Genomic DNA, 12,500 nt, shown 5'->3' with positions numbered 1-12,500 from the left:
TGTACATCTTAATGTATTTATTGTTACAAGAACATTTGTATGAAATACATTTAAAAGGATTTTGAGCCTTGGATTTATAGGATGCAGTGTTGAGGAAGACATCAGATGTTTGCTGAAGATATGTAATGGTTGCTTAAAACTGAAAAGCTGCTTCACCCTGCTTGATTATAACCATGGGAACAGAAAGTAGAGTAACAACGTGGGCTAACAACACTGCTGTAGACACCAAACTCTCCAGACCACACCATCCCCACTAGTCAACCATATTCATCTCCCTCTGGTTTCCCGCCTCTGTGGACCATGTGACCACGTGTGCAGCAACTGACCAATCACATCCGCGACACGCTCCCCGGGTTGAGGGCCAAGCTGCAGAGCCAGCTGCTCTCCATAGAAAAGGAGGTAGAAGAGTACAAGAACTTCAGGCCTGACGACCCCTCCCGCAAGACCAAGGCCCTGCTACAGTAAGATGACTCATCATAACCCATACCACTACTGACCAAGATGACTCATCATAACTCATACTGCTACTGACCAAGGTCCTTCTACAGTAAGATGACTCATCATAACCCATACCACTACTCACCAAGATGACTCATCATAACTCATACTGCTACTGACCAAGGCCCTGCTACAGTAAGATGACTCATCATAACCCATACCACTACTGACCAAGATGACTCATCATAACTCATACTGCTACTGACGAAGGCCCTGCTACAGTAAGATGACTCATCATAACCCATACCACTACTGACCAAGATGACTCATCATAACTCATACTGCTACTGACGAAGGCCCTGCTACAGTAAGATGACTCATCATAACCCATACTGCTACTGACCAAGATGACTCATCATAACTCATACTACTGACCAAGATGACTCATCATAACTCCTCAACCATTAACCCTGCGTCCTCAGGATGGTGCAGCAGTTCTCGGTGGACTTTGAGAAGCGCATCGAGGGGTCCGGGGACCAGATCGACACGGCGGAGCTGTCGGGGGGCGCGCGCATCAACCGCATCTTCCACGAGCGCTTCCCCTTCGAGCTGGTCAAGGTGGGTTTCAGTGTTTGTCTGGTCTCACAGCTCCAATCCGGTTCGCTTCATATTTGGTTCGACCAATCATGTTGCTGGAGGCGGGATCTGGAGGCGCGGAACTGGCTACTAACCGCAAATCCAAATCAACGTGTACATTGGCCACTGTAGAAGCACACTAAAATCGTGTACATTTAAAGTTTGAAAACCTCATCCACTCGCTCAAAATAAGTGATCTTTCGTAGAATATCTTTGTAACAAAACAATAAACAAGCGTGATGTGCTGTCTCCCCCAGGGGTCCTGCTTTACAATAGGAGGACTGCTGAATCCAACATCGGTGTTTGTGCGTCTGTGTGCCTGCTGCGTGACTGTTGTATGTGTTACGTTCCGATGGAGTGTGCACCACATGTGGCGTAATGTCCTATGATCTCTTATTAATATCCCCATGGACACAGTGTAGTCGCATCTTGTGAAAGACTCAACGGAGAGAAAGCCAAGGAGGAAGAGAGAGAACAATATGTTTTTTCTTGCTCTTACCAACTGTAGTCCTGCCTTTTCTTCTTCCTATCTTCCACTACTCTCTCTCTCTTTCTCTCTCTCTCTCTCTCTCTCTCTCTCTCTCTCTCTCTCTCTCTCTCTCTCTCTATCATTACTCAGTAGAAAGAGACAGGTAACATACTCCCTGGGGACCCTGAGGTCGGTCTTTGATCTATGGCTAAAACAGCCACAGCTCCTCCTGCTCAACATATCTTCTACCTCTCCTGTCATCCATCAATTCCCCTCTCTCTCCTCTCTCCTCCCTCTCTTCCTCTCCTTATTTCTCTTCATGTCTCTCCTCCTCCCACCCTACCTCCCTCGACCTCCCTCCCTCCCCTCAGACATTCCTTTGCCTCCCCCGACTATATTGCCCAATCCCTTCCTCCCTATAAATCTGTATCATAATCATTCCCTCTCTCTCCCTCTCTATCTCTCCCTCTCTCTCTCTCTCTCTCTCTCTCTCTCTCTCTCTCTCTCTCTCTCTCTCTCTGTCTCTCTCTCTTTCCCTCTCCAACTTAACTTGTAAATTCATTCCGACCCCATTCTCCCCATCTTCCATCATATCTCTCCTTCATCAGTCATTTTTATTGTTTTGTTCCATAGATCCCTGAATTTCCATTTCTACCTGTTCTATCCTCTCCGCTAACACGCAAACACACACTCACACACACATACAAACACACACACACACACACACACACACACACACACACACACACACACAAACATACCAAACTGTTGCACACACACACTGTTCAGAAGGCAAGCCGAAAAGTGACCCTCGAACTGAAGTTACATTTACAAAAATGACATTATGAAATGAAAATGTACTATTTTATCAATTTACTATTCGCCTCTATGACTATATTACTACGATATTAGACATTTTACATCAATCTACTGTTATGTTTTACATTTGAAATCCTCCTACGTTTTGTCATACTAATACTGAAGGTATTGCTGTCTTTACATAGCCAATAGCAGTGGGTCTGCTATAGACATTACCACCGTTAGACTGAGGCTCTGTGGAGCCCTGGTTTATATCGTTGTATAAGCCCTTGATGGAAGGGCACTTTATGAGCTGCTGGGGTATTCTGATCTCTGTGGAAGGTTGAGAGAAAGAAGCACACACGTTTGTGTGTCAAGTGGAAAATTACACTTTGATTTTATTCTCACATGACACGTACTCTCGCGTGTATGTTTGTGTGTGTTTGTGTGTGTGTGTGTTTATGATTCAGTATATGTATATATCTATGAGAGCCAAAGAGAAGAAAATTAAACTAACGGGTATCATTTTCCATTATGTTGATACGTGTTGATATTTTTTACATAACACAGCACGTGTGTGTGTATGTGTGTGTGTGTGTGTGTGTGTGTGTGTGTGTGTGTGTGTGTGTGTGTGTGTGTGTGCTTTAAGTCCTTGTGTGTCCTTGTGCATTAACCCAAGGACTGTCCTTTCTCCTCTCTCTCTCCCTCCCTCCCTCCCTCCCCCTCTCTCCCTCCCTCCCCCTTTCTCTCTCTCTCTCTCTCTCTCTCTCTCTCTCTCTCTCTCTCTCTCTCCCCTCTTCTAGATGGAGTTTGACGAGAAGGAGCTCCGCAAGGAGATCAGCTACGCCATCAAGAACATCCACGGCATCAGGCACGTCTTCCCCCTGAACCCATCCCCCCCTCCCCACCAAACCACCACCTCTCTGGGGTCACCTCTACGGGGGGAGGGGGGGGGGACATATAATCATAAAAGCCCTCTGTAGTTCCTCCCAGAGTCTTGAGTAGCGCATACTGATGATGTGACCAGAAGAGGACAGAAGAGAAGACTTGAAATCAAACCTCTCTCTCCTCTTCCTGGGAACTTGGTGCTTTCTCTGCGTGTCTTTTTATTTTGTAGTTGTTGTCATGGCGTTGCGTCCTTTGTGGAGTTAGTCGGTTTGTCTGTCTGTTTGTTAAAGGCTTGATTCTGTATGTATCACAATGTAAACCATGTGTTGAGTTCAGGAAGTTCTTCCTACATATGTATTTTGAGTATGGGTGGGGAGTTAAAATAATACACTTGGAAGTCAATATAAGGATTCAATCAAGGGTGTATGCTTTACAAAATGTTTTCTAGAAAAAAGGGGAGAAATTATGGACTTGATTTGATTAGCACATTTTATTTGGAAGATGTGTGGTGTTATGCATATAATACAGACTATTTGTAAATTAGCAAAATAACTGTTTTCCTAGCACAGCGATTCCTAACAAACTATTTTGAATTCTAATAAATAAGGGCAGAATTTATATTTATTTTATAATTGGCCCATATCTGGCGATGTCTACTTTAAAGCTGGGGTAGGCAATTTGAAGAAACCAGCAAGAGTCAGCTAGATTTTAAAATAATCCAACCAAAAATTTGGCACCCCCTCCATTCAGGCCTTACTTTCTCAAAACACATGACTAACTCACTGGCTTAAGCAATAGACTAGCCTGATAGAAGAATCAGTTCATGCCCAATGATTGCATGTGCATGTAGCTAGGTAGGTAGTATAATACAGACAGGTAAGCCATCAAATTATTGGAAAGGCTTATTACAGGCCTGTGACAGTCACAGATAATGGAGTTAAGGCTTTTATTTGTCAGAGCATTTGATCAGACACAAAATGATTATTTGATAAATTGCCTACCCAGACTTTAATGTGAAGACTCGTAAGTTCATAAATTAAACTAACAAACATTGATTTCAGTTCATAAATTGAACTGACAAACAGAGAATCTAACACTTGCATTACCTAATATAATTTGTGTTTCTTAATTTTGTTTTAAAGTGCCCCTATTTATCATCAGCTGTGATTTGTGGACACTTCCACTTGTGATGTCACAAACTTCTAGGAACTTTCTAGGAAAACATTTAGTTTGCAGGGGGAAATTCAGAACGGGGCAGGGGGTTATTTGCTCCAAGCCCATACGCCCCTCTCATTCTCCTTCCCTGCCCTTTCTTACTCTGTTTTTGCTTTTCCTCTTGCCCGGTTGTCCCCGTCTCTCTCTGACCGGCAGAACGGGCCTCTTCACTCCGGACATGGCCTTTGAGACCATAGTGAAGCGCCAGATTGGGAAGATTAAGGAGCCCTGTACCAAATGTGTGGACATGGTCATATCTGAGCTAGTCAATACGGTTAGGCAGTGTACCAAGAAGGTAAACAAAGGTTGTTTTATACCTTAGCTCCCTTTTAGCTGGCTTCTACCCTGCTGTCGTGATGGTGTTGTGGTGGATGATGAAAGGGTGGTGTTGGTGATGGTGGTGGTGTTTCCTGACATCTATGGGATGGGAGGTTAACTGGTCGTAGGCTGGCCGTTAGCCTGGCCACTTGGAAGTGCTGTGATGGAGGACTGAGATTGGATTGGATGGAGACTGGGTTGGAACTGAAACATGGCTGCCGGTAAGAGTTGTCATTCCCCTTGACCCGCTCGTAACCTTAGGTTTTTATAAAACACATGCTAATTCACCGATCTTGACAAGGGCTTGACATGGCCTTGCATCGGTTAAGTGGCAAATCGGTTTAATCCAAATTACTCTTGCGATCCATTCGTCAAAGTCCATGGTCTTAAAGGGTTTCCTGTCTGGCAGCCATATTACATGAGCTCAGCGTCCAGACTTCCTGGCCCTGTGTGTGTGTGCGTGTGTGTGTGTGTGTGTGTGTGTGTGTGTGTGTGTGTCTGTGTGTGTGAGAGATCTTTGGCTGTGCACCTGAACCAGACCTTTCCAGGTGTCCCCAATAGCGGTCTCTCCCACTATAAGTGTTTTACCGACCCCAACATTAATCCAGTAGTCCTAAGGCTCTATCACTACTACTGTTTACTACTATGACTACGGCAGGTAGAGAAGACAGAGAGACAGAGAGAGAGAGAGAGAGAGAGAGAGAGAGAGAGAGAGAGAGAGAGAGAGAGAGAGAGAGAGACAGAGAGAGATAGAGAGACAGTGGGAGAGAGAGGTTGTCTTGGCTGGGTCTCTGTGTGCACAGCTGTGGTCTCTTGCGGCTCATAGCTGGGAGATTGTTGGCGTGTGTGGGGCGGCCAGGGATCTCTCTCTAGGTCTGGACATTTACAGCCTTTTCTATTGTTTCTGCTCTCTCTCTCCCTTTGGCTCTCTCTCTCTTTGACTTTATCTCTCTCTCTCTCTCTCTCTCTCTCTCTCCCTCTCTCTCTCACACTCACTTTTTGTCTCTCTTGCTCTGTGTTTTTACTCTCTCTCTCAAACTCTATCAGTCTATCTCTCTCTCTCACCCTCTCTCTTTGACTCTATGTCTCTCTCTCTGTCTGACCGATGGAGACAGACTTCAGTGTTTCAGAATGGTTTCATAGGAGGCTGAATGTGTCTCACTTGACTTCTACCGCCTTCTGTGCTGTTTACTCCACTTCCCTCACACACCCTTTAACACACACACACACCCTGGACCACTTCCATGTGCTACCCTGAAAGGCCCTCCCTTTTTCTCTCTCCGCCCCCTTGCTCTTCTCTTTGGAGTGTCATTGACAATAGTCCCACTCTTTCTCACGTCTGCTTTGTGGTCACCGCCATGCGGCAGTCTGTCTCCTGACTGAGCTTTCACCTGTTGCTTGCTCCTCCACGGCTTCCTCTTCTAACTGCTCTAACGCCTTGGTTCCTTGATCTCTTCAAAGAATCCCTCCTCTCCCAACTCTACCTCTCTTCTCCGCTAAATCCTCCTGTTCTCTCTCTCTCTTCCTCTCAACTTTCTACTTCTGCCTCTTTGAGAGGCAGAAGAGGCAGAAGAGGCTCTTTTTCCTCGTTTAATCTCTCTCTGCGCTCTTCTCATTGATATCTTCCCAGCTCATTTCTCTCTTTATATCCCTCTCACTTTTCATCACTCTCTCTCTGCCCCTCTCTCTCTCTCTGCCCCTCCCTCCCTCCCTCCCTCCCTCCCTCTCACTGGGACACCCTGGATGGCTGTGTCTCTGCAGGACAGGCCTGTTCACCCCTGACCTGGCCTTTGAGGCTATAGTGAAAAAGCAGATCCAAAAGCTGAAGGAGCCCACGCTGAAGTGCATAGACATGGTGGTGAGCGAGCTCACCTCCACCATACGAAAGTGTAGCAGCAAGGTAAAACCATGCGCTAAAAGACGCCGACCACCGTTATGAAGACATAACACTTAACATACACTAAAACTATAAATATACTACAAACATTTATAGTACATAAAGTAGGGGTAGACCGATGGCTGGACTATATGCACTAGCAGACAAAAGGGATTATTCTTTTTTTAGCTGATTTTTATATATTTTAAGATTTGATTTTTTATCGGATTACAAAAGGATCTCTTTTAGTCTCCAGTCAGGCCCATCTTTCTCTACTGCTGTCCTTGTCCAACCTGTCCTTATTATTGCTTTCTTTGTAATTTCTTCTGCATTTCCTTATCTGCCTTCTTTTTTCAATCAATTCCTGTGGTCCTGAACTTCTAAACATCTGAATGTTTATATGATTTCTGTCTAGCGTCGGTGGATCTATTGATTCTGCTGCCATTCTAATTATGATGGGTCAAATTTTAATCAGGATAGCGACCGTAATGCGTTTCAGGGATGGTGTCCTGGGGTAAACCCAGGGTTTCTGCAATAAAAAACATATGTCAAACTTTTTGGTAAATATGTAAACGACCAAACAATGGATGTATATCTAGCCCTTTATGACGATGAGTAAAGCCTAACTAGTTAGGTCTAAGTGTATAAATAACTGGATATAAAGTTAAATTGTATTGATGCAGAATCTAGGTGTGAGTAAAATCTATTCAACCGTTTATATTTAAAAAAAACATTTACCAAAATAAAATGGCACGAAAACAATGTGTCCGGCATAATCGGTCTGTCCTTACTGAAGATAATTTTGTCTATTATCCAATTTTAATATATGACATTACAATATTTCCTTTTTTTCCATATTCTTATTGATTCCATGACATATAGATTAGGACATAGTCTTGATTTGTTCATTGACAGTTTGACAAACTGTCCAAGTTTGTCTCGTCATTACCAGCATGTCAGACAACTTCATTCCACCTGTCTTTGTTGTTCAAGTCAAGAACATCTTTATGATTTAAATCAAATTCCTTATTTCTTTTTTTGTTTTAAAATAATAGAGTGAGTTCTGCCGTTAGGACCATTTAAGTTCCACTCATTTAATCCCCCCAGCATCGCTTTTCTCTCTCTTGCTTTCTCTATCTCTCTCTCGTCACCTTCTCCATCTCCAGGAAACAACTTCATGGATTTGCTTCTGATTGGATTTAAACAATTAATTGAAAGTCGTTCTTTGTCTTCATTGATTCCAATCCAGTTTAAAGTGTATGACAATCAAACAGACACATATGAATGGACTGAATAAGATTCCTATGGACTATGGAGTTTATATTGACATGGAGATCATACATAAAGGTGGACATTTATTTTCTTGCCCTTGTGTTTAACAGAGAGTGCTGATAGTGATATGTACACTTTACCTGCCCTCAGAGAAAACGATAAACAGATTGATTGATGCAAAAAATAAAAGAAGAATCCATGCAGTGATCATTTCAACTTCCACCTCCCCCCTTTCGCACATCTTCCCTCCCCCTTCTCCCCCTCCCTCCCCCCTCTCAAGCATGGCATTAAGAAGACATGGAATGTGTGTGTGTGTGTGTGTGTGTGTGTGTGTGTGTGTGTGTGTGTGTGTGTGTGTGTCTGTGTGTACACACAACTGTGCATGTTGCTCAATGCTCAATGCTCAATGCAACACTGGCAGAAGACTGAGTCATGATATGTTCACTGTGTGCATGGTTTTGGTGACTGCCTTCACACACTGGCATATAAACGTTGGTGGCGTTTCTCAAGATGCAATGCATCCCTTTGGAGCTTAAACCAAAGGGTTAACAGGTAATTTGGAGGGTTAACAGGTAATTTAGTGTATATTGCATAGTAAATACAAAATATCAAACAATTTAACATAAAAGATTGAATGCAACCATTAACTTGACATTTTGAACTACTTATTTTCTCTCTACTGCCTACTGAATTGAGCTCAAAAATCAAAATTGTATCACAATATAAACCAGGTGAAGTCAATGAACCCTCAAATATTATCTTTGACAAGAGATTTACTTAGATTTACTTTGAGGCCATGAGGATGCATTGTTATTTGTGGGAGAAATAAACCTTTTATTTTGATCCTTTTCCCATCACATTTTCTGTATCACATTGGAAGTTACCACGATTGTTAATATGGATTATAATGAGCTCAAACCAAATTAGTTTTGGGCTCAGAACCAGAGAATTCTCACTAGTCCGTTAACACTGTACATTTTGTATACAAAGATGCATTGTATTGCATTGTTATGAAATAATGAACTCAAATTAACATTCCTCAAAGTGACAATATAAGTCTGTAATACAGCTTTCACTGTGATGCATCTGTTCAGTACCATTATGCGTTACTGCACTATGTAAACAATGAGTTCTTTTTTCTGTTTCTTTATTTGTATTTTATTATATTTAGTTAGTGTTTCAACAAATAAAAGTGTGTTTGTTGTGTGTGCCTGCTTTTGTGAGTGTGTGTGTGTGTGTTTGTGTGTGTGTTTACAAGTGTGTGTGTGTGTGTGTGCGTGTGCCTTTAGGTGTGTGTGTGTGTGTGTGCCTTTGTGTGTGTGTCTGCTTTAGTCTGTGTGTTTGTGTGTGTGTGTGTGTTTACAAGTGTGTGTGTGTGTGTGTGTGCGTGTGCCTTTAGGTGTGTGTATGTGTGTGTGCCTGTGTGTGTGTGTCTGCTTTAGTCTGTGTGTTTGTGTGTGTGTGTTTGTGTCATACTGTGATACCTACCTGTGCTGTGTGTGTGTGTGTGTGTGTGTGCGTGCAGCTGGCCCAGTACCCCCTGCTGAGGGAGGAGATGGAGAGGATCGTCACCCAACACATCAGAGACCGGGAGAGTCGCACCAAGACCCAGGTCACACACACACACACACACACGCACACACACACACACACACACACACACACACACACACACACACACACAGACACACACACACACATACACACAGACACACACACACTCACACACACACACACACACACACACACACAGACACAGACACACACACACACACTCACACACACATACACAAACACACACTCACACACACTCACACACACATATACACACACACACACACACACACACACACACTCACACACACACACACACACAAACACACTCACACACACACACACACACACACACACACACATATACACACAGACACACACACACTCACAGACACATACACACAGACACACACACACTCACACACACTCACACACACTCCCTTGCTCACACAGATACACAAACACACACATACTCATGCTCACACAGAAACACCCACATGGATATACACACGCACATAAACACATACATACAAACACATAGATTTTAGTTTCTTTCTGCATCCAGGTTTTGCTGCTGATAGACATCGAGTTGTCCTACATGAACACCAACCACGAGGACTTCATCGGATTCGCCAAGTATGTCTTCTACTCAGCTCCGACCATTATTACTTTAAACATAAAACGCACTATGTAACTTTCCTACTGCATTTATTTACACATATCTAAAGTACAATGTTTCAGAGGAGCGTCAGTAGACCCTGGGAATCTTTGTCTATAAATCATTTTATTCCCGAAATTGGACTTAAACAACTTTCCTCTGAAAATGCTGAAGGCAGCAACAAGCAGCTAGAGGCTGCTCATGGGAACACTGACATGGTGCAGCTTTACATATAGGTAGTGTGATGCTGTTTTCCTCTGTGTTGCAGTGCTCAGCAGAGGAGTAGCCAGCAGAACAAGAAGAAGGCTGCTGGTAACCAGGTACTGGGAGAACCCCCCCCCCCCCGGTCTGTAGACAGGACACACAGGCGTGAATGTAACTGGTTGCTTATTTTAGAAGCCCATTTTAAATTGATTGGTAATTATAAACGCGTCATCTCTGGAGTCGTTTTTGTCCGTTCTGGGCTACTGTAGAAACACGGTGGTTCAACATGGCGGCTCCGTGGAGAGGACCCGCTCCCTCGGAGATATGAAGGGCTCATTCTGAGCGCAGGGAAACACAGCAATCAGATTTTAATTTGATTAAACATACTAATGATTATTATATTCCATTCCATTCCCAAGTTAATTATGCAAAATTTTCAAGGCTTTAATTTGCTAAAGAAAGCACAAAAATGATATTTTAATGAGATTAAACATACTAATGAATGTTATGCTCCATTTCTGCCAAGTTAGTTTCGCAACACTTTCAGACCTTTAATTCTATGTATTTAATTTCAACTTTTGTGACCGCCACAATGGAGCCTGTAGTGTCATCCCTAAGAGCTCTCCTATTAGTCATGACCATGATGATGTCTTAAGCAGGAACAACGAGGGGAGCGGAGGATTGGGTGATGCGACTCAATGTCACATCTACATGTGAAACGTTTGATGTGCTACATATGGATTAAGTTATATTTTATAGAAAAAAAGGTTGTCTAGCTTCAAGCAATGGTTGGTCTCCGAATTCCCTTACTAATCAAGATACTGTTGTTCTGGTTGGTCGACGTCAATGTGTTGGCTTTGACTCATTTATCATATATATTATATTATATTATTATCATATATATTCCTCTCTGATTGGCTCTATTCCTATTTCCTCTTTTTCTGCTTCTCCTTCTTCTTCATCTTCTTCTTCTTCTTCTTCTTCTTCTTCTTCTTCTTCTTCATCTTCTTCTTCTTCTTCTTCTTCTTCTTCTTCTTCTTCTTCTTCTTCTTCTTCTTCTAATGTTTATCCTTATGATTATGAGTATTCTAAATAGGCCTCTAGCATGTTCCTCAATTGGCATTAATGTGCGGGTTGTTTGTGTGTTTGTGTGTTTGTGTGTTTGTGTTTGTGTATTTCTCTCACCTCCCTGTGTTCCCTCGGCCCCCCTGCCTCAGGATGAAGTCATGGTGAGTGGTGGGCTGGTGTGCCTGCGTGTGTGTCTGTGTGTGCCTTGTACTAACCACCAGTAGATGGCAGGTGTCTTCGAAGGTGCTCCGTAGCCCTCGGCTGCTTCCCCCCTTTTGCTCTGAGCTGTGGTCTGGGCAGCACACACACACACACACACACATATATACATACACATACACACACACACACATATATAGACACACACATAGACATACACACACACACACATATATACATACACATACACACACACACGCACACATATATAGACACACACATAGACATACACACACACACACACACACATATATATACATACTCACACACAGACATGCACACATACACAAACATACATGCATAGGCATACACATACACACACACACACACACATACATGCATGCACACACACACATGCACACACAGTGTCACTTACACACACATACACACACACACACATGCACACACACACACACACACAAACACCCTTCAACAAACACACACACACACACACACAAACATAAATGCATACACACACACACATGCACACACAGTGTCACTCACACACACACACACACACACACACAAAGAAACAAACATTCACTCGTGCTACAGCATGAAAAATAGCGTATGACATGCCCTGCTGCACTATCCAAGCTCCAAGCTAGACAAATGTTAACCATACACCGGTTCTCATCTCATTGTTGTTGCTTTGCCCTGAGAGTGGAAAGAAATGCACAATACAAGAGTCTGTGTCTTATAGACAATTTTTTTTATTTAACCAACATATTTATTGAATCAACATTAACCACAGACCATAAGCCTCGTCCGCAGTTTTCTAGCACTGCTTTGAGTGTTTGAAAAGCAGTGAACTGAGCTTCGTAGGCTATGATGCTAAAACTACAGCAAAACATAGAGTTCATCTCATGGCTATGTACAATAATGAT

General features: G+C 43.0%; 1 protein-coding gene across 3 annotated transcripts in view; it reads left to right on the top strand.

Moving 5' to 3' along the window:
• Nucleotides 1-12,500, top strand: part of dnm1a (dynamin 1a) — a gene marked incomplete at both ends in the record, with an annotated part of 49,058 nt that overhangs the window by 11,951 nt on the left and 24,607 nt on the right. For all 3 annotated transcript variants that reach the window (XM_079755437.1, XM_079755436.1, XM_079755435.1), the window contains 8 exons: nt 319-461; nt 921-1,056; nt 3,145-3,212; nt 4,601-4,739; nt 9,436-9,522; nt 10,030-10,100; nt 10,391-10,442; nt 11,544-11,555. In XM_079755437.1, the coding sequence (XP_079611563.1) occupies nt 319-461; nt 921-1,056; nt 3,145-3,212; nt 4,601-4,739; nt 9,436-9,522; nt 10,030-10,100; nt 10,391-10,442; nt 11,544-11,555 (708 nt within the window). The remainder of the gene's footprint in view (nt 1-318; nt 462-920; nt 1,057-3,144; nt 3,213-4,600; nt 4,740-9,435; nt 9,523-10,029; nt 10,101-10,390; nt 10,443-11,543; nt 11,556-12,500) is intronic.

Source organism: Pollachius pollachius (assembly GCF_949987615.1).
Source record: "Pollachius pollachius genome assembly, chromosome: 18".
NCBI lineage: Eukaryota > Metazoa > Chordata > Actinopteri > Gadiformes > Gadidae > Pollachius > Pollachius pollachius.
Note: the sequence above shows the minus strand (reverse complement) of the source record. Positions and strands in the feature narration are given on the sequence as shown.